The 22,537-nt window shown below is 42.9% G+C and overlaps 1 protein-coding gene across 3 annotated transcripts in view; it reads left to right on the forward strand.

Annotated features, from left to right (window-relative positions):
• The window catches only part of Slc2a12 (solute carrier family 2 member 12), a 56,781-nt gene that overhangs the window by 28,250 nt on the left and 5,994 nt on the right, over positions 1–22,537 (forward strand). For all 3 annotated transcript variants that reach the window (XM_031380577.1, XM_031380578.1, XM_031380579.1), the window contains exons 3-4: positions 14,589–14,711; positions 17,712–17,844. In XM_031380577.1, coding sequence (XP_031236437.1) covers positions 14,589–14,711; positions 17,712–17,844 — 256 coding nt within the window. The remainder of the gene's footprint in view (positions 1–14,588; positions 14,712–17,711; positions 17,845–22,537) is intronic.

Below are 22,537 nucleotides of genomic sequence, written 5' to 3' on the forward strand. Positions count from 1 at the left end.
GCCCATAATACCCACTGTAACTTAGAAGCAAATGTGTGGTTATTCTCTCTCTCTCTCTTTTTCTTTCCTTCTGTCTGTCTGTCTGTCTGTCTGTCTGTCTGTCTGTCTGTCTGTCTTTGTTCCTTTTTGGAGGATGTCTTTGTACATCTGTATTCACCAACATAAATCCCCATATGAAGATCTACAACCAGCATGCATACAGCATGGCAGATAGAACAATAATGTGTTGTTTTCAGACCATGCCTCATTCTGTCTCAGCGGTTGGCTCCCACTCCTACACAGGTTTGGATCTCCTTTGATCACATCTCTTCTACATTTGGCCCATACTCTGCCATACTTTATTTTTCCTTAACACCCTGTTCCCCCTGGCTTTTTTCCAGTAAGCTCAGTTGCAAAGGTTTCTGACATGTTTCACTCCTGTTCACTCTAGAGTGTCATCCAGAAACCATGTGTGACTCCTCTTTAATCCAAAAATTTATATGTCCATAAATAAATTAGTTATCCCTTCTCTCATTCATAAGTTCTGTCGCACCAGGAGCAGATGTAAGGGATTTTCTCCAGGTTATATATTAAGTTAGGTACGAGGCTGGGGCTGTCACCATTAGACTATGTTTGTTTCACGTGTTCAAGTGGAACATCACGCCAAAACCCAAGTGACAGGTGACACCAAATGACAGCTGACACTAGGGAATCTCTTCATTTAGCATCTACTCTGCCACTCTGGAGCTCCTAATTGGCAAGAAGAAGCAGATAGAAAAGGCCAGGAAGAGAAGACTGAGGGAGAATGTGGTGGAAGCTCTTCATTTGTCTGTCCCCAGGGCGATGTGGCTCAGCACGACGTACGTGGCACAGACATTCAGATGTGGATGGTAGAGACCACGGGATGAATACAGTTTTGGGAAAGAACAGTGTTCAGTTTAGGTGGAGGCAAAAAGAGCAAAGAGAGTAAAGAGCCAGAAGAAAGGGTGTCTTTGGGGAAGGGCTGCTTTGGGAGTGGTTCTATGCCTGTGAAATCAGGGCAAGTTTTGTACAGAGAAAGTAGTGTGAGTCTCTGGAAGAGGGGAGGGTTTTTTTTTCCCCGAGACAGGGTTTCTCTGTATAGCTCTGGCTGTCCTGGAGCTCACCCTGTAGACCAGGCTGGCCTTGAACTCAGAAATCCGCCTGCCTCTGCCTCCCAAGTGCTGGATTAAGGGCGTGCGCCACCACCGTCCGCCCGGCAGAAGAGGGGAGTTTTAAGCAGGGATAAATGGTGGCAGGCCAACTGTCCCTGAGGATAGATTTGAGCAGAAGAGATTATGAGAATGTCACAGAAGCTCACTGCGACTGACACAGCGCTAGGATTTGGATGTGATTTTTGCCTGGGACTTCCTGGCTTCAATCTTAGCTCCATAAGTGTAGAAGTTTGGACAAACAAGTTTATCTCTCAACATTCTCAGTTTGCTAACCTGGACAGTGGGCTGGTAGTATCTATCTCACTGTAATGGCACAGTGAAAAGAAGCGACCTGTACAACATGCCCTTTGTTTAGTCTCTGGCACACAAGGTGGACTCCGGCAAATGGAGCCAATTCTAGTCATGGTCTAGACGTGAGCTGTTCAGACGCGGCCAGCACTGATTTCCCCTAGGACTTCCCATGGCTCGCTATTGTTCTATTATGTCACTGTCAGTTCCATTGAGCTCTGGATTTCAGTTGGATGGACGCTATGGAAATGGACTTTGGGAAATGTGCTTCACTTGTAGTCAAGGTTTCCTAGGAATCTGGTCAGGTTTTTACAGAAAACCTTGCCACGCTGGTGGGAGTAAAAGATGTAAATCCAGCTGAGGACCACAAGTGTTACCTGTCTAAATCCGTGTTATTGATTCAGGCTCTCAGTGTTTGTGGCTGTGACCAAACCCTGGTGCTGTGGGACTGATTTCCTGTGGTTGAGAGCCAGCCCTGGCATCTAGGAAGGGCAGTGGGGGACTGTGGCTCACCTGGAGCCCCCATGCATTGGGTCAAAAATTCTACTTCACTAATCATACTCAGCTGAGGGTAAAGACAACTGATGCCAACAGAAGGTTACGTTTAAAATAAAGGGCATTTTTTAGGGTGCTAGACAAAAATGACAATTTCTAAGTTTTTCTGTTTTGTTCTCTAAGTATGAGACCTAGTTTCTCTTTTAAAAAGAGATTTGAGTTTAGCAGTACCATGGACTAATCATTCCGACTTCAATTTTTTTTTAGTTAATGATTTATTTTATTTCCATTTTCATTTCTTTAAATTCTCTCTCTCTCTCTCCTCTCTCTCTCTCTCTGTCTGTGTGTGTGTGTGTACATGTGTGTACATGTGTGTACATTCAGAAGTCAGAAGACATCTTTTGGGGGTCAGCTTTCTCTTTCTTCCACGTGTGGGTCCTGGGGATTGAACTCAGGCCCTCAGGCTTGGCGTCACTCCCCTTTACCCACTGAGCCATCCTTACTTTTATTATACCTGTGCACAGATGGTTTAATGTGACATCTGTAGTCTAATATTCTCAAATTTTAATTTATATACTTATTTATTTATTTCTGAGACTGGCTTTTACTTTGTAGCTTAGGCTGGCTTCAAACATATGTCCTCCTGCCTTGGCTGCCCTCACTGCTGAGATTAAGGTGTCGGCCACTGTGCCCAGCTAAATCAAATATGGAGCAATGCCTTTGTAATTTTTTCTAAGAGAATTATGTGACAGTCTAAACCTGGAGCTTGAAAAAGTTATTATTTTTTTCCTTTTTTGTTACCCTGATTAGTGTTAGAGCTTGTAGAGATATTTTTGTGAATTATTTTAGCCTTAAAAATTCCATTGGATTCCTCTGGTATGGATGGGCAAGTACAGTTAATAACTGTAATGGAAGACGTGCCCTAGCCACAAGTAATTAAGGTGTCAGTAACTGGAAAGGAGCTGCGGGTTTCCCCACTTGCAAGCTGACAGGCTAGACTCCTTCGTCAGAACACAAGGCCATTTATTATTCATAGAACATTGAGGATATCAGCACTTATGGTAGATATCCAAGCTCCATAGATAAGCAGGATTATTTATAAAATGTCTGCACAGATGTTGGGTCACCTGAGAGAGGAACCCAGAACTTGGAAAACCTAAATCTTGGATAATACTGACAATAAGCCAACCTATTTCCTTCCCTGGAGGCATTACATTTGCTTAACATTCATCGAAGCTGCCCCTCTCTTCACAGGGAATGATTTAGCTGTGTTGTGTGTAATAGGCACCTTAGTGGGTCTGGAGCAAAGATCTGTCAGAGCCACTGCCTCTCGACAGAAAGGAATGCCAGACACACATGGAAAACTCTCCCAGCTTACATGTGTATCTGAAAATTCCGATCCCCTTTTCCTGTTTCTCATGAGACAGTGTTCGAGAGTTTCCAGATATTCCAGCTTTGCCTGGCTTTGTTTCACCTTGCAGAGCTGACACAGCCCTTTGGAGGATGGCTTCCATCCTCCAAAAGCAGGAGAGTCATCTGCCATAACATTTAAACTTCGAGGTTGTATCCAGACGACTCTGGCTCTCCAAAAACCACTGCTCATGTGATGCTCACACAACCTCAACTTATGACAATTCCAGGCATGTGAACAGCAGGTTCTAATTTGGAAGTTTACTTCGCTGCTTCATGCCAAACCCATGCTGGGTTCAAGACAAAGGCTGACATTCCAGAAGTGCATCTTGTGTTTCATAAGAGATCTTGATCAACTTTATATTTCCTCCTGGGCCTCAGGCCCCTAGTGTTCAAAACCATCACCCTCAAAGGCTTTTCAAGCACTCATTTCCCTCCACCAAACATAAAAATAGAACACATTACATAAATTATCTTTTAAACAGTAGAATTTGACTATCAAATGTGGGCACTATGTAACAGTATTCATACAGTGGGTACATTAAGTGTTAACTCCTTTTAATATCTTTAAAACATTTTTTCCCCTTTCAGATCTGACCCACATCTGCACTGTTCTCTCTGCTTTTTCCTCCCCAGCTAGGTTGATTTAACTGAGTGACTTATTTCACCCTCCAGTATTAGGTTCAAGATATGTTATACCTGCATAGTTGTCCACTAACTTTGTGTTCAGGCACAGAGGCAAACTTAAAGAAACTTGGGCATCAGGCTTAGACGACACAGTTGTGATATTGAAGGAACCAGAGAGTTCTTTGCTGTGTAGGAGCAATGCTAAACAGGTGGAGGAATGGCACCATCCCTCCTATGACCATCAGTAACTGCTCTCACAAGCTGTGTTTGGCTTCCAGTCAGGGCCCCCATTATAATCTTTTGTTTTGGAACACTGTAAATCCTGGATATCGCCGACACTGAAGAAGCACACTGAGGGTTTAATGTGATCTTAAGAAGCACAGACATTCATTGGTTATTTAGCTGTTTTCCTGAACACATTGAGAATTGTTCCCAGGAGCATTTGGAACAATGAGAACCACAATAGTTTCCTAATCATAGCACCAATCATGAAGGCAGCGGAGTACAGAATAGTATGTCTGTATACAACAGTACTTCAAGTGCCATGTCACTCAGGCTCAAACCAGAAAAGGGAAATTCCTTGCCTGGCATTGCCTTTGTGTTTGTTTGCATGTGGAGTGCCACTTCTGTCTTATCAGGGTATGTGCATTATACTCTATGAGGGTCGTCTAAGGTACTATAAAGGAAGTCACTTTCCAAAGATTCATCTTTGAGAACAACAAACAAAAACAACAACAGCAAGAAGGACACATTTCTTAATTTCTAATGATTCTAAGCCAGATGCAGTGGCACGTCTGTAGTCCCCCCACATGGACAGTAGAGGCAGGAGTAGCAGGGTTGCAGGACCATCTACACAAGACTCAACTCAAAAATGAGAAGCATAAAATAAAGCCTGGGAGATGGCTCAGTACATAAGAAGGCTTGCTCTATCAACACAAGGACCTGGGTTCGAATCCCCAGAATCCATGCAAAAAAGCCAAGCATGGCAGAAATGTATTGGTCCCTGTAATGTCAGCACTGGTAAGCAGAGACAGATCCTGAGAGCTGACTAGCCAGCCAGCCTAGATAGTTCAGTCTAAAGAGATGACATGTCAAGGCAATCAAGTACAGAAGAAGACGACAACCAACACTGTGTTCTGGCTTCCACTTGTATACATATGGGTGGTGTATCCACTAACATACATACACCATTAACACAGCATGCAACATACAGAGTAAACAATACATTTAAATCACCCTTTTCTATCTCTTCAGTCATATATAGACTCTATTTAAAATAAAGCTTATTTATTACTTCATGAAAAGTCTTATTATACATACTATAGTGAACTATACACTGTAAGTATACAGTGAATAAGTATAGTGAGCTATACTTATTATACATACTAGTGAACTATAAAAGCTGGACACTGATAAAAAAATTAATGTAGGTGTTGAGAAATGACTCATGACTAAGATAACAGCCCTTTCATCTCTAATAATTTGCTTTCAACAAAAAAATAAAGGATGACTTAATCAAATCACCAGCTGGCAGATCATCACAAGAAGCATTCGTTGTTAATTCAGAGACATGAGTGACATTGTTCACACTGAGTTCCTTCCACTCGACACCCATTTTATTATTGAGAATAGTAAACTCTATCCATTTCAAAGATAGAAAACAATGCGTTACTCTATAGATAAGTGGCATTGGCCCACAGGAACCCAATGAACAACAGTGTCCCATCCATCTCTTGAAGGTACTTGCAATTCTTTTTTATTCAGTGATTTCTAAACATTTTGAGATGCTTCTCTCATTTTATCCTCTTTTGTACTAATTACAGTGTTAATATATTCAGGGAAAAAATCTTAAACTGTCATTGAATATGCAAAATTAAACTACAGTTTAAGTCTCAGTTGGTAACTTTTTTCACTGAGGTGTTCAGGACTGGCACTGAAAGCCTTTCTCTTGGCTTGTATTATAGTCAGTAGGCTCAATACAACACTCAAGTGTGGAAGAGGGCATCCAATAGGGATGCCATTATAGTCAGTAGGCTCAATACAACACTCGAGTGTGAAAGAGGGCATCCAATAGGGATGCCATTATAGTCAGTGGGCTCAATACAACACTCAAGTGTGGAAGAGGGCATCCAATAGGGATGCCATTACAGTCAGTAGGCTCAGTACTACAATCAAGTGTGAAAGAAAGCATCCAATAGGGATGCCATTACATTCTGCTGGAAGCATCTAGAAGACCAATGCCTAGAAGCTGAATATGCTAGATGGTGCATCCTCTGCTATTATGTAAATGTATAATTAAAATGTTAATGTAAATTATAAGTAACAAAAAATACTCATTTTTTTTTTCAAACTTCAAATTACTTTTCAGGCTACAAGAGTGAGAGCGGTTGATGCCCATGGCACAGTGCTTTCCTATTCTTATTTTGGTACCTGGCAAAAAAGGGGGTTTAGTTTTTAGCTGGGCATGGTGGAGCACACCTTTAATTCCAGCACTTCTGAGGCAGAGGTAGATGACAGTGTGAGACCAGCATGGTCTATGTAGTAAGAACATGGTAAGACTCTGTCTAAAAATAAAGAGGGACTCATTTTTAACTTCTTTCATTTTAAGGTAAAAGTCATTCCTTTTAGCTTGTTTCTGCTAACACACTTTTCTGAAAAAAATTATTCTGGTTATTTTGATTAGGAATCCTTATTTGGGAAACATGGGTGTTGTATTCCATTGCCTGTCTTGGCTTGTAATCTAAGTAGTTTATGATAATATTTATGAATAAAGTATTTCTTTCACAAAAGGCCATGAGTGTCACAACTCAGGGAGACTGAGGAAGGTGAAACTACAAAGCCAACAAAATGAAAGCTGCTCATGTTGGAGCTGGTGGCCTACCAGAGCCTGTTGTTAAAAGATGTCTCAAGATCTAAGCTTCTGGTTGGAATAACATCTGGGCAGCACACATCAGCTCCTGTTCACATTTTAAGCAGGTCTTTCCAGGAAAGCTAGGTGTGATGTATACTGCTTGAAAAGGCAACAAACCCATGGGATCTGCATTTACTTCTGCCACACTCAGGGATGGGTCTCTTGGCAAATCCAGTTGCTGAGCTCTTTACAGCCCAAGTGTGGAACTCCCTCCGAAGCTGGTAGGTCTCTGGTAGGAATTTCAAGACCTCAGTGAGTCTTTCAGACTCTTGAGTTCACAGGCCAGGTGGTCCAGGAAAACTCCATGCCAAATGGAAAGTATACCCAGAGAGCTGCAGGATTTATATCTGAGAGCGTAGGGGGTTAAACGACGGGTTCTGTAGGAAAAACTGGAGCAGTGGCTGGAATAGGTAGGAGCCCAGAAATGCTCAGGGTGACTGATGTGGGACAGAACTGTTATTCTTATCATCCCTCCTAACCTGAGGCTGAGTCCTCACAGAGTGACATGAACGGATCCCTCCCTCATGGGCATTTTATGTCACTCTATGTAGCTGTAAACACCATGTCTGTAGACTTATCTAAATCTGGCAAATTCTTATGGGACCCTAATGATCCGATACCATTCGATATTGGGGTTACGTAGCTGTGAGTGATTACTGACTCTGGTCCCCAAAAGCTCAGATTTCCACAGTCATTAGGGACTGTGACCTAGAGCGATATTAGGGACATTGCAGACTCTGGCATTTATAGGGGCACAACTTGCTGAAGTAGTCCTGTAAGTAACACAGGGACTGGATTACAGTCAAGGAGAGGTGTTTTATTTCTTCTATGCCTGCTGAATGGCAGTGGCAACATTCACAGTCCTGTTGTGTTTGTTGTGAGTACCCTTCCATGTAGTAGTAGATTGATTTTCTTTGGAGAGAAAATGAGCCCTCACCATTTGATACTAAAAAACATAACAAAACAAAACAAAACAAAAACCATTGCGCTTCTTGTTTTTACAGAGATCATTGCACGGGATCCCATGTGGTGGGTCATATGCTTGTGCTCTTTCCCTATATACTGAGGCCATGCTCCTCTATCCTTCTGTCTTGGGCATGTGTAGCATCTTTCTAGAGACATCAAGACTCAAAGACTCTTGCTCTGTCTTGCTTCTATCTTTCACAGGAAGCCATTCTTGTCATTGCATTCCAAATTTTATTTCACTTTCCTGGGGTTTGAAAGCTTGTGATTTTACAGTTCTGTCATAGCCATTAAAATAATATCCTTACTTTAATTATTCAGGCTCTACATTGGGATGGTTAAGCATTCACTTGACAATTGCTATGACATCCAGTTTTGTCAGTATTTTATCAGCCAAGCTATTGGGTCTTGAGCTCTGCTCATTCGATTTGAAGTAAGGTAGGAGCTTCAGCAAAGCTGCTCTTTATTTTTAGAAATGTCAGGCTCAGGGCTTGACTGACAAGTTCCCACCAGAACACACACTGGGGGAAGTCTATTTTTCAATCTTCAGTTCATTACTTGAGCTGGTTAAATAGCCCCAGGACTTGGTTCAACTGCTTCACTGTTTGTGTCATGTAGACTTTCTCAATGTTTTTTAGTTTTTTAAGACAAGTCTCTGGCACTTTAGACTCAGCACATGCAACCTACCACCAGTGCTGTGTACAACCACCTCTACCCGAGTTGCTCTTTTTGAGACAGAGGCCCATGCTTTCTAGGATGGCCTTGAATTCATTTGTAGCTGAGGATCACCTTGAACTTCTGATTCACCTGCCTCCACCTGGCATTATAGACATGTGGCACCATGCCTGGTGTTGTAGTTAGGGTTTTAATTGCTGTGAACAGACATCATGACCAAGGCAACTCTTTGGGTTTTTTTTTTTTTTTTTTCCAAGACAAGGTTTCTCTATTATAGCCCTGGCTGTCCTGGAACTCACTTTGTAGACCAGGCTGGTTTTGAACTCAGAAATCCGCAATGCCTCTGCCTCCCAAGTGCTGGAATTAAAGACGTGCACCACCACTGCCTGGCCCAAGGCAACTCTTATAAGGACAACATTTATTGTGGGAACATAGCAGCATCCAGGCAAGCATGGTAGGGTAAGAGTCTTAAGCCTATGCCCACAATGACACACCTACTCCAACAATGCCATTCCTCCTAATAGTGCCACTTCCTGGGCCAAGCTTATACAAACCATCATATTCTATTCCCTGGCCCCCATAAGCTTGTTCAAACACATGAGTCTATGGGGGCCATACCTAGCTGTTGCAGGACTTTCTCTGTCCAATCACATTAGGGCAGTGGCAGGCCTGTGATTGGACAGGAAAAGGCAGGCAGAGCTAAGAGTTTGGGGGGGACAGTCACAGGAGGAGAAGAGACACCAACGTGGAGGCAGACAAACAAGAAGATGATCCTGAGCCCACGTGGTTTTAAACAGCCACAGGTAGCTAAGACTTTCACAAGGTTAGAATGACTGAGTTAAAGCTTTATCTTTATCAGTTGGCCCTGAAACTATTGTATTGGCATCTTGTAAATTGTAATCTTATTGTTATATAAATCTGATTAGATAACTAAGCTTTAAGAGTTATGTTTCTACTGAGTAGCTAGGCATTGAGATGGCTGATCGTGGGGTGTTACATAGAAGCAAGATGAACTCGCTAGCTGGGAGAGAGTAGCTCATTGATGAGAACACACCAATCGGGACCCCACCAGGACATAGTATTATAGCCCACCAGTACCGATTCTAGAGTGGGAACACTTACCAGGCAGGGCAGGAGAGATGGTGGGATAACCTTTTTGAAAATATTTCCCACAACACCTAGCCATAGCATAATTAAAAAGTACATTTAGCCCAACCTCCAAAGTCCCCATAGTCTATAGCAGTCTCAGCAATGTTAAAAGTCCAAAGTTCAAAGTCTCTTCTGAGATCCATCCAATTGCTTAACTGTAATCCCCCAAGGCAAGACAGGAAACCAGCTGGGCGAACTCCAAACTGCATCTCCATGTCTGAAGTCAAAGCCATCTTCAGATCTCCACTCCTTTTTCATCTTTGTTGATTACTACGAACTTCTTTTCCGGGGCTGGTTCCACTTCCTGTTAGTGCTTTCCTTGGCAGGTATCCCACGATTCTACATCTTTAACATCGTTAGGTCTCCAAGGCAACTTCAGCATTACAGCCTTTCCTTTCAATGTCTGGGATCCACATGTGATCTTCTCCTCCGAAGGGCTGGCATCACTTCTCTAGCTCTGACCTCTGTAGCATTCTAAGCTCAGGTTGATCCACTCCATTGCAGCTGTTGTTCTTGGTGATCATCCCATGGTACTGGTATCTCCAATACTCTGGGGTCTTCCCTGCAATTAGGCTTCATCAATAGCCTCTCATAGGCTCTCTTCATGGTGCTAAGCCTCAACTTCTTTGCATGACCCCTTCAGTCCTGGGCCATCAACTTCAACTGAGGCTGTATCTTCACCAATGGCCTTCCATGACCTCTCACAGTGCTGAGGCCCAGCTGCTCTCCATGACCCCTTCATGCCTTCAAAATCAGTACCACCTGTGTGACTCTCACACATTACCAAGTACAGCTGCAGCATAAGGTACAACCTTGGCTATCTCTGGAACACAGCCTCTTTGTGCTCTCAGAAAACACTTCCAAAATTTCACCTCAGTGATGCTGGTCTCTTCTTAATCACCACTAATTTCTTTGCTCCAGCTAAACAGCATCAGTTGTCTCAGTAGTCCCTTTTATTTTTCACTGTAAAACCAGAACCACATGGCCAAAGCCAAGTTCTGTTGCTTGTAGGTGCTGGAACATGGCCGCCTTGTTCTATTACATTATCACCAGCTTTCTGTTTTCCAACTCCTTCACTGCCTAAGCTTGGTTATCCTGGATCTTACTCTGTAGATTGACCTTGAACTCAGACCTCTAAATTAAAGGGATTAAAGGTATGTACCACCATGCCTGGACTTAAGCTTTTCTTCACCTAAAACTTGTTCTGTCTCAAGCTGGCCTTGAACTTAGAGATCTACTTGGCTTTATCTCCTGGGATTAAAGGTGTGCACCACCATGCCTAGACCTAGATTTAGCTGGTTAGGATCTTGCCCCAAAGTCCTACTCCCATAATTTTTTTTTCCAGGAACATAGGATTCAGCTCCATTTCACTTCCTGGTGCCCCTTTAATATTCGAACCATATATTTTATATTTTTCCTGTCTAAGCTTGTTATGCTTGTTCAAAATGCTCTTCATGAGACTTACCCAGAGAATAAAGTCTCTGCTAGGTTTTTTTGCGACTTACTTTGTCTCAAAAGGTAGACTCTTCAGACAAGAGCAAAAAGCAACAACATTTTTTCACCAAAATGCCACAAAAACAGTTGCTAGGCCACATCCTGAAGTTCTTCTCAGACAACTCTAGGGCCAGGTTTGCACAGTTCAAATCACTCTCAGCAACAAAGCCTTCCATATTCCTACTAGGATAGCCCATTAAGAACCGTTTAAAGCATTCTACTGCTTTCCAAATCTTAAAGTCCCCAAATCCACATTCTTCCAAACAAAAGCATGGTCAGGCCTATCACAGCAATACCCCAGTCCCTGGTACCAACTTCTGTCTTAGTTAAGGTTTTACTGCTGTGAACAGACATCATGACCAAGGCAAGTCTTATAAAGGACAACATTTAATTGGGCTGGCTTACAGGTTCAGAGGTTCCGTCCATTATCATCAAGGTAGGAGCATGGCAGTACCCAGGTAGGCACGGTACAGGGGAGCTGAGAATTCTACATCTTCATCTGAAGGCAGCTAGTGGAAGACTGACTTCCAGGCAGCTAGGGTAAGGGTCTTAAGCCTATGCCCACAGTGGCACGCCTACTCCAACAAGGACACTCCTCCTAATAGTGCCACTCCCTGGGCCAAGCATGTATAAACCATCACACCTGGTTTGTATGGTACTGTGGATCAAATATAAGGCTTCTTGCATACTAGGTAAGTACTCTGTGCTACATCATGTCCCCATCTATCTTGATGGCATCCACCACTTCCCTATAATGGCCAAATGAGCTCATTCTTATTTGAGGTCAATGTGGTTCTGAGAACCTCAACAACACTCAGCCATGAAATAACCCTCTGAGGCCGTCATGATGGGAAGTGGCGCTGGGGATGTTTTTGACAGGTATTGAGATAGGGCTGGAGATCAAATCATGAAGATCTGAGCCAATTCCTCTACAACAAGATGAAAAGATGTCCCTTCCCTCCTGCCTCCTTTCCTGCCTTCTAAAACCTAAGGCCTTCAAGGCGCCTCAGCTCAGCCAATAGCTGTGATCAACAGCCATGGTCAACAGTGATATGGAAGGAGATTGCTTAGCTTTAAGGACTGAAGTTGGGCCTGGTATGGAGACACATAGCTATAACCCAGACACTTAGAGTACTCTGTCAAAGAACAAACAAAATGCTTCTACATAATTTTATACTGCATTTACCTGGGACCAGTCCTTAGTATAAGAATTTCCTTCCTTCTGCTTTTGTTATAATCATTTTGCAGATCTTCAGGGTCACCTGGTATAGATTCTCTTAGAAGCTTCCCAGTTTTCACACAATTCTTTTTTATTCTTTATTTATTTTTAGATTTATTTATTATTATAAATAAGTACACTGTAGCTGTCTTCAGACAGCACCAGAAGAGGGTGTCAGATCCCATTACGGGTGGTTGTGAGCCACCATGTGGTTGCTGGGATTTGAACTCAGGGCCTTTGGAAGAGCAGTCTTCCAAAGTCTCTTACACTCTGAGCCATCTCACCAGCCCCTACAATTCTTTTTTAAAAAGCAGATGTATTCCCCATAGCACATGATTGTGATAAGAGAGGCAAATGGCTCAGTTGGAGACCTTGCTGGTTGCTCAGTCCTGCACCTGTCATTTAGCTTCTTCTGGCTATCCGGCTAGGATCACGTGGTTGGAAACAGCCTCCTTCCAAAGGGGTTTGCTACCCTCCAGAGTGCCTGGGCTGGGCACTTCAGAAATCCTTCTTTCTGTCCCATCAGATTCTCTTATCATCAGGCTGCCTCGCTGCTGGGATACCAGGAGCGCCATCGGCATGCCGCTCAGGGAAGATGGAAGTAGTCTAAGATAGGGGTCCCAGCCTGTGCTTTCCCAGGTGAGAAACAGCAGGGGCTGGGACAGGTGATGGGGTTCTCCATCTCCCGTGTACTCAGATGCTGCTGGGGTCCACAGGCGTTGAGAACAGTGATCTGTGAGTTTGTGCTTCCCCTATGCGCCAGGCAGGAAGGGGGCCCAGCCAGAATCCAGTTCCGTTCTGCATGAATGTGGAGAGTAGAGAGGGGCTGGAAAAGAGGCTGGCCTCCTTCTCAGGGAGATTTAGGGGAGGCTCTTTATGACAAAGAGCGCCTCCCGCCCCCATCCTTGATGAAGGAAGTGGTCTTTGTCGAAAGTGCTTTATTTATGACGGATATGAATGTATAGGTCTTACTCAGGATGAACCAGGGATCAAATACTTTTGAAGGAAGGAATGCCCAGGAAGGGAAGCTCAATGGCTAAACACGCAGGGCCTATCTAGATTCCTCATTAGCATGGAAAACTCTAGGTGTTTATGCTACATGACTGGTTGTAATACTGGTCCTCTCAGTGGGGCATCATGGTTACATGTTCTAGAACAGGTAACTGGCCAGGAGCTGGTTCTAACGCCTGCTATTCTTTTTTTTTTTTTTTTTTTTTTTTTTTTTTTTTTAGATTTATTTATTATTATATGTAAGTACACTGTAGCTGTCTTCAGACACACCAGAAAGGGGCATCCGATCTCATTATGGATGGTTGTGAACCACCATGTGGTTGCTGGGATTTGAACTCAGGACCTTTTGAAGAGCAGTCAGTGCTCTTAACCACTGAGCCATCTCTCCAGCCCATGCCTGCTATTCTTAATTATGAGATTTCCCAGGGTTTAGGAACCTGTTTTAACCTTACCAGGTCCTCTGTCTGGTGGCACAGTCTACTGCCTTCACACTTACCTTCATGTTTCTTCACTCAGATTTATTGAGCCAGTGCCAAGAAAGCACGCTGAGGTGAAGAGGAAGTTACAAAGCCCGGTCAGGGTTCAGGGCCCTACTTCACTTAGGAGCCTTTGTGACCTTGGCAAGTCATTAACTCCTCAGAGCCACAGTCTCTTCCTCTAAGAATGGGAAAAAAAGCAGTGGTTTGATCTGCCTGGGGTTGGGGAGGGACAAATGAGGAGATGCAGAGGCGTTTGCCAAGTCAGCCCACAGTAAAAACCCATCCCTGTTTGAGCATATTACATTTGAGAGCAGAAGACAAGTTAATTTGCAATCTTCTGCCCTTCCCAATCTAAGCAAGCTGAGCCTGTCACTCTCAGATTTAAAAAAAAAAAAAAGTCCTCTGATCAATTTGATTGCAAGAAGAGTCTCCTTCCAAAACTCTAGATGTCTAGCCTGGTATTACAATCAAATTTGAGAACAATATTTAATTTAGGGGTTTCTGTCTGCCCATCTTACCCCAGGCTATGGTGTTGAGTTGGAAAAGGTTTCAGGGCTGCCCTGGGGAAATTAGAGTCTGCCTTGACCTCCTGCCACAAAGCCAGGCAGGACTTGGAGAGAGACCATGGAGGGTCTCTCTTGGTGCCCAGGGTCTCCGTTAATTTCTCTGTCTCACCATTCTTTCCTTTGTCCTAGTGCCCTGGTTGGTGCTTAGTGAGATCTTTCCCGGTGGAATTAGAGGCCGTGCCATGGCCCTGACTTCTAGCATGAACTGGGGCATCAACCTTCTCATCTCTTTGACATTTCTGACGGTGACTGGTAAGAACTCTTTCCCATAATCTTTGTAAAAGTGTTTATTGTGGAAAAATATCAAATATACCCAAAAGTAGAGAGATTGGTAATGAACCGGTATGTAGCTATGTACCCAACCTAAGCAGCCTGAATCTTAAAGCCTCATGCCTCCCACTCACTTATCAAATCACTTTGACTCATGTTAAATATATATATATATATATATGTATATGTATATATATATATACTATTACATATATATCATGTAATTTCAACATAGAGCTCATAAAACTTAGAGTACAATATAATTATCACCCTTGAAATATTAATAATTTCCCCAGAATCTCTCTGTTTCCATTCTACCGAGTACCTTATAGCTATTTTTGATTGCTTAGGTTATCTGTGAATGTGTAATTTGCAACTGAAAGGCACGGCCCAGCATGTGTAGGCATTGTCTTCATTTTTCCTATAGACTTTCACCCTAAAACTGTAAGGGTCTATAGGACTTTCACCCTTACAGTTTTAGGGGAGAGAATACCTGGCTTGTTGCACAAATTTTTGCAGGGTCCGGGTCTTTATAGTTATCATGTGTCCTGTCTTTTGTATTCCCTGTCAGTTCCTATGTCATTCTACATGGAGCTTGGAAGGCCTTGGGGATTTGACTAATTAGCACATTCCTGGCAAGTGACCACAGGATGTCTTGTCACCCTCCCAGTCTGGTGGCCCAACCCCCATCCCAGGCCACGTTGAACTCCTTGGATTCTTGTCGCCCAGCCCTTCTGTTGTCTTTCTCTCAGCCTGTCTATGTTGTTTGTTGTTGTTTTGTTATTTTATTTTATTTAAATTTTCCTGGAATGCTTCTCTAAAGAGAGATTTCTTCTCATTGCTGTTTGGCCACTCTGAATGTGGATATTATATTAGGCAAGATAAGTGCTTGAAACTTTGTGTATTAGCTCTCAAAATAGCAACAAATGGCCTGAACCTTTGCAGAAGGCTGGTTGATATCCTAGATGGGCTAAGGACGAGGCAGACCCTTGAGTAGATTTTTTAGCATGAATCCTAGGAAACAGATTCTTTTTTTCCTCAGTGTTAGTTGTCTTTCTGGGAACTGACTATGAGTACGTACTAGAGTCTAGCCTGGAACTCATGGCAATCCTGTTGTGTAAGCATCCTCCCTCACCTGGGGTCTAGGCACAAGCTATTATACACAACCAGATCTAATTAGTTTTTAAGGCCTGGACTGATCAAAAATATTAGTTGACTTCTACTTGAAATGTCTAAAGACCTCTATGTATTTTCAAAGATCAAATTTTCAATCATGATTGAGTATGATTTAAGAGATGAGTCTTTTTTATGTGGCAATAAGTCTTTGCATACTGATAGTTAGTGAAACGCACGAGAACACTGTTCTTAACAAGCATTGTACGGTGGCCATTGAATTCAGTTCTGAGTACACTAGTCTGACTCACTGTGTGCCAAGCCCAGGACTGAGCAGAGTGGCCCAAAAGACACATCTATGGTCCAAGTAGAGTAGATGGTTGTGGCAATGAGACATTAAGTCTTGATTTGTCTGTTACTGCAAGTGTTCAAACAGAATGAGCAACAAATTTAATGAGATAGCCTTTTGGGCTTTAATAATTCCAACTAATTCTACAAGTGTTTGATTAAGCAATCCATGTGGCATAACCTTACACCAGTAGCAAGAAGGGCACAGAGATAGGATTAAGACTGTCAGCGAGCTGACCTGGCACTAAGGATGGCTCAGCAGTTAGCAGCACTTGCCATGTGATTAGGATGATCAGAATTTTCATTCCAGCATCTGCCTACCAAGCTGGGCACCTGGCACACACCTGTAGCCCCAACACTGAGCCAAACAGAAACAGGATCATTAGGGCTTGCTAGTTTCTATTCTAGCTGAGAAAACATGGACCTCACATGTGGGAGAGAGCCTGCCTCAAATAAATATGCAAAGGGTAATAGAGGATGAGACCTGGTGTTTTCAGACCTCCATATTGGGAATGGACACATGCACACATGTGCACATATACATGCACACATGCACATAAACTCACACATGTACACTTGTACACACATACACACACACCACACACAAACACATACACACATATACATACACACACACCACACACAAACACATACACACATATACATACACACACACCACACACAAACACATATACACACATTCACACATAACACACATGCACTCATACACACGTACACACATAACACATATGCACACATACATACAAACGGACACATACACACACAAACACACACACACACACCTTTAAAAAGAAAGAAATGTCTTTGTCTTCGTCTTCCTGTTCCTTCCCACTTCATCTCTAACTTACCCACAAGTGGTTACTGTGCTTAGATCCGTCCACACTGCAGTCAAAATGGCTTCCATATGTAACACTCAGGTCGGTTTTCCTCCTGACCAACTGAGATCTGTCACTGTAGCTGTCAAGGGTCATTTGTAAATCTTGCCTGCAATTGATCTGATGATGTGTGTAAAAAGAACCACTATTCCTTGTCATACTGAACTTTTGCTCTGGTCCAGGGACCAGCACAATAGACAAACTTACACACATCTGAATGTCTAGTGTAACATATTTTGAACTTGGCTAATGGCTAAAAAGGTATTATATCTTTGTTCAAAAGTAGTCAAGAGAGCTGACAAGTGAAATCTGTCAAAATTGCGAGGATCTCAGTTCTTGCCAATGATGTCTTACCCAGTGGATTTCCTTCATTGGCCCTGGTTTCACATTGAAATTGTGATGATTGTAAGACAGCTTTATATTTTACTTGAGAAGGTTGAGGGTGAGTATTATAAAATAAAATGAAGCTGGCCATCTTCTGAATTTGTAAATCTCCCCTCCACGGAGAGTACTGCCACACACAAAGATACACATGGCTTCCTCTAGGCTCTGAGAAGTGATGTTCACAAGTGGGATCAATGTAGCACAGAATACATTTCTAACCACTTTCTTTTATCCCTTATAGATATTATTGGTTTGTCATGGGTATGCTTCATATACACAATCCTGAGTGTGGCATCGCTGGTCTTTGTCATTCTGTTTATACCTGAGACTAAGGGATGCTCTTTGGAACAAATCTCGATGGAGCTAGCGAAGGCGTAAGTATTCATATTCTTGTTCTTTGGGTGAAGCGCAGTTTTTATATACAATTAATTAAATAAACATCTGAAGTTACTTTAGGATATTCCCTTTGCTGTAAGACTGTCTACATAACCCCACTTCCCAGACCTTGTCCTTGATGTTTGTGAACTTTTGTTTATTGATATACAAGACTTTTAAAACTCTATTCAGTGATGAGCAAGAACCCCAAGCTGGGCACGGTACTAAAAGCCCATGATCCTAGCACATTAGAGGTGAAGCCAAGAAGACTGAGTTCAAGGTGACCCTTAGCTTCACGTAAGTGTGAAGCCAATTTAAAGAGACCTTGCCTCAACCTTCCTCTCTCCCCCAAGAAAGAAATCTTCATTTCTAGCTCCTCACTTGGGAAGCCAGCTTTGTTTGAGGTTCTAGGTAGATGCTGGGATATGTTGCATGTCCTGGGCTAGGACCAGTGCTTCATCTAAAACAGACTCAAGGGTCTTTTGAGCCCAAACCCTTAAGGCTACGATTAGCAGGAGAACTCTTGCTGCTAAATGTCTATAATTCCTTATAATGTGGTACATTCAAGTTAGTTTTAGTAAAGGTAAGGAGTGTGTTACATGGTTAGGCATTTAGAATTAAATTCTAGGCACTTAAGTGGATTACACATGGAGAGCTGAGATAACCAATGTAACTGGCAAGTGCGGCCATAAACAACTTTCAGAGCAGGGCACCAAGTTCTAACTGATCAGACTTATGGCCCAAGGGAAGTGGTGGCCACAGTCTAGGAATGGAAGGAAACGTGTTCTTCTTAGGATTAAATTAGAAATGGGGTCATGCTTAGTCCTCAGTTTTACTACAAAGAAGAAAACTGTACTATATATATTTTTTAACAGGTTGTAATTTCTCTTTTAAAAACAATGCTCAGGCACTGAGGAGCAGCAACTATGATGGTGACACCCTAGGCTCCATCTGAGGGAAGCTCCAGGGTGACTGATGAGCTGATAGTGGGAATGTGTGCAGACATAAGGGCCGGCCACTTAGTCCCGTGTTAGCCTGGGCTGGAGTGAGGAGACCCCGGAAAACTTTCACCTTGTGTTGATGACCGTTGGTGTGGTTGCAACCTTTAAAACAGTTGACTTTGCTAAGCCAAAATCCTAAGCTGACTATCAAGTCTGGGGTTATGCTTTGCTACAGATGAGGCCACTTCAAGAAAATAAAACAGAAATGATTAGTTTATAATGAGACAGATGCAGTTGTCAGGAAGGCTGCACATGAGGACTGAGTATGAGCAAGTTTCCTCCTAGCTGCCTGGCAGCATTTAGCACAGGATTGTTTTTTGTTTGTTTGAAAAGAGGGTCTCAAAACAGGCTGACCTTGAACTCTCAACCACCATCATCCACCTCTCAACACAAGAGTAGGGTTTTACCGAGGGTCCTGAGATGACATTTGTCTACAGTCTAACACAGTTCATGCAATGGGAGGAGGGAGCAGGAAGGACTAAGATAAATGAGCCAGCTCACTTCAGCTTGCCTTGCCTACACTTCAGCTGTGATCTAACTCTGCTTCCCTAAGGCAACAGACACGAAAGGAAGAAGCAAAGCCTAGCAAGGTGGTACACACCTCTAATTCCAGCACTTGGAGGCTAGCCTGGTTTACATAGCAAATTCCAGGCTGCTCAGTGCTGTATAGTGGCTTTCCCCTCTCCCCCATAAAATACGGAAAATGAAGGCAATATCAAGAAACTGTTCCTACTTTAGGTGGTAAACAAGAAATTAGATCAGTGTGGGATAGATACCATGTTGTTTAGCATAAAGATAAATTCATGGTTTTGTTAGAAATTTTCATTGTGTAAGGTTCCCGCCCCCCAAAGGAGAGAATACCAAGCTAAATCTCGAAAGTCATTGGATAAGGAAGCTCGTGGGGGCTGGGATAGGGTTGTGCACAGAAATGGACTCAGAGCTCAGCTACAAAGGTAACATGCCTCTGAGACTGGGAAATGAGCCCAGAACAGAGGGGGTCAGGCAGAGTCTCTGACTATCTTAGTAAAGAATTTGGACTTTAAAGTCAGTAGTAGTTTTTTTTTGTTGTTGTTGTTGTTTCTTTTTTGCAGTGTGTAGTGTGTGTGGAATATGCACACATGTTGGAATACTTGTTGCCATCAGTATACATAGAGGCCAAAGCTGGACTTTGCCACCTTCCTCTGTTGATCTCCACTGTATTCCTTTGAGCTAGGGTCGCTCAATGAACTTGATGTTCACTATTTTGGTTAAGCTGAATGGCCTGGATCCTCCTGGCTCCACCTCTGAGTCAGGGATGCAGGCATGCTTAGCCATGCCCAACTTCTACATACATGCTGAAGATTTCAACTCAAGGCCCCACATTTGTACAAAAAATGTTCTTTTTCCACTGAGCCACCCCTCTAGCAGAAGTGTTTAAAATAAAAGGAGATGGAGTGGCCAGAATTTAGAAGGAATGCTCTGGCAAAATAGGAAGGATGGACAGAGAAGTGTCTGAATGGAAGGAGCTATTTGAGATGGCAGATGGGAAGGCATGAAGCTGGACATGGTACAGCAAGAGAGGCCATGAAACCAGGACCTCTACAGGAAGGATGGACGAGGGAATGGAGGCAATTAGAATTGCTCTCAAGCTTCCAGAATCAATCCAGTATGTAATAGTGACATTGAGGGCAGCAAGATGTCAGGGAAGAGGGGCAGGTTTGGCAGAGGGTCTGGTGTGGAGGTTGGGGTTAGCCTGAGTTCCATCTGTACAGATCCCCTCTGTGGTGCTCATGAGATGCGAAAGTAGAGGGAATGCAAGCATGTGCAGGGATCTGGGACTTAGGAGAAACCTCTCTCTCAAGATACAGATCTGGTAGTCAACACAGGGATGCAGGTACTTAGTACGTGGGCAGTGGCAGGGTGAGAGACAGTTGCAGGGTCCAAGCTTTTGGCAGCTATCTAAGAAAAATATTAGAAATCACCGGTGCAGAAGAGGCTGGCTTGAGCAGACTAGAGCTCTGTGACTTGCCTTGTGTTGCATGCGTGGTAAATTCAGTTTGTGTGTATACACTTTGAATTACTCAACTCCTAACCCAAGGCATAAAATGTGTTTTACAAGTTTGTTAAGAAAAAGTCTTGTGAACAATAGTAAGTCTGTTAGGATTGAATTGCCAAGTGAACTGTCACTTTCCTTTAACAGACAAAACTAAGAGCTTATTATCCATCATACTGTATTTCCTTCCAAAAGGCTTAACTTTTAAAACTTTTCTCATTAAGCAGTTTTCAGGTAGGGTTGGAAGAAAAGCAAACCACAAATCTTAACAACTTGAAGACAGAATTTAGAAATACCCACTCTTTCTGTTTAGTGGTCTTCAAGAATGCTCCTTAAGAGCATAGGATTTTGGTATCTAAAACTCAGCAAAACTTATTCAGCATTCTGGGAGGGGGAGAATAGTAAGAGAGTACACTCCGACTTACTGTTTGTGAGAACTACATTTGGTTCTTTTGAGCCAAACCTCAGCTGGGCACCGTCTGAGGCAGTTATGTGTTGAAAACTAGGAGCGCACTGAAACGAAGTTATTGTGACCCCTCAACAGTACAGTGAGGGATAACAGGCAAGGGCATGGGGGGTGGGCAGCAGAGAAGTTGGAAGACAGTGGCCTGACAGGTCTGTGGCTTAAACATAGCACTAGCAACAGCAATACCTGTCAGGTGCATGCTGCAGGGGGATTCCCAGGGGAGCTCTGAAAGGAAAAGAATTCTTTCAGCTCCTCAGCACACAATCCTAAAGAGCCTAAAAGCTTTTCTCTGCTTGGTGCAGTCGGTTGAGAAATGCTTTTAAAATGAAAATGTGTAAGCAGCTTGAGTTATGTAAACCAACAAGAAGTGTTTGAAGCATATGTTAAGCAAGGTTCCCTGGAGAGAAATGTCAAGAGACAGAAATTTGTGGTATGAGTAGATTATCACATTAACTAAGGAAATGCAGAGCAGTGGAACGCCCGTGGAACTTGCTAGTACATGGAAACTGAAGTCAAGTTGATAGAGGAAGGCTACTGCTGAGCTGAGGGAGGGTCTTCTGGAATCTAGAAGTTAATAAAACAAGCCAATCAACTTTTGTCACCATGGAAACCAGTCCCGATGTGCAAATCCCAATAGTTTTCCTAAGGAGTAAGAAAGTTAATATCACATTAATTTTAAATTTGATACTACATATTGCTTAATATTTCCTCTGTTTAGAGTTGGTCCCCATCCCAGCCCGTTTTTACAAAGCTGAGAAAACAAATATTCCTCCAGAGATGCCAAGTTCCTTATAAAATAAATAGTGACTCAGCTGAGAGTCGGGAGACATAGCTGCTAGCATGGAATTTGAAAGGGTTTTGTTTTTAATATCGGCCCTGACAACTACAAACCCCCAGTGAGATGCTTGCTATATTCAGTTTCTTTAACTGTGATCTTCCTTCCTCTTTTCCCCAACCATAGGTGAAAACAAACCAGCTAATGTTTTATAGTTTAGTTTTGAAGGCTTTTTTACTGTTAGCAGTTAATGTGATTTGTCCATTCCTGTAGGCAAACGAGCTGCTTCTCAATATTTACCAAGAGCTCGAGAGATGGCTGTCAGTTTGTGTGTGCCACACAAACATGTTTGTCCCCAGCATGCATGCAAAGTGGGATGGTAGCTGTGAATGCCTGCAGTCCCAGCATTGGGAAAGAG

The sequence above is a fragment of the Mastomys coucha genome, unplaced genomic scaffold (genome assembly GCF_008632895.1).
Source record: "Mastomys coucha isolate ucsf_1 unplaced genomic scaffold, UCSF_Mcou_1 pScaffold2, whole genome shotgun sequence".
Classification (NCBI taxonomy): domain Eukaryota; kingdom Metazoa; phylum Chordata; class Mammalia; order Rodentia; family Muridae; genus Mastomys; species Mastomys coucha.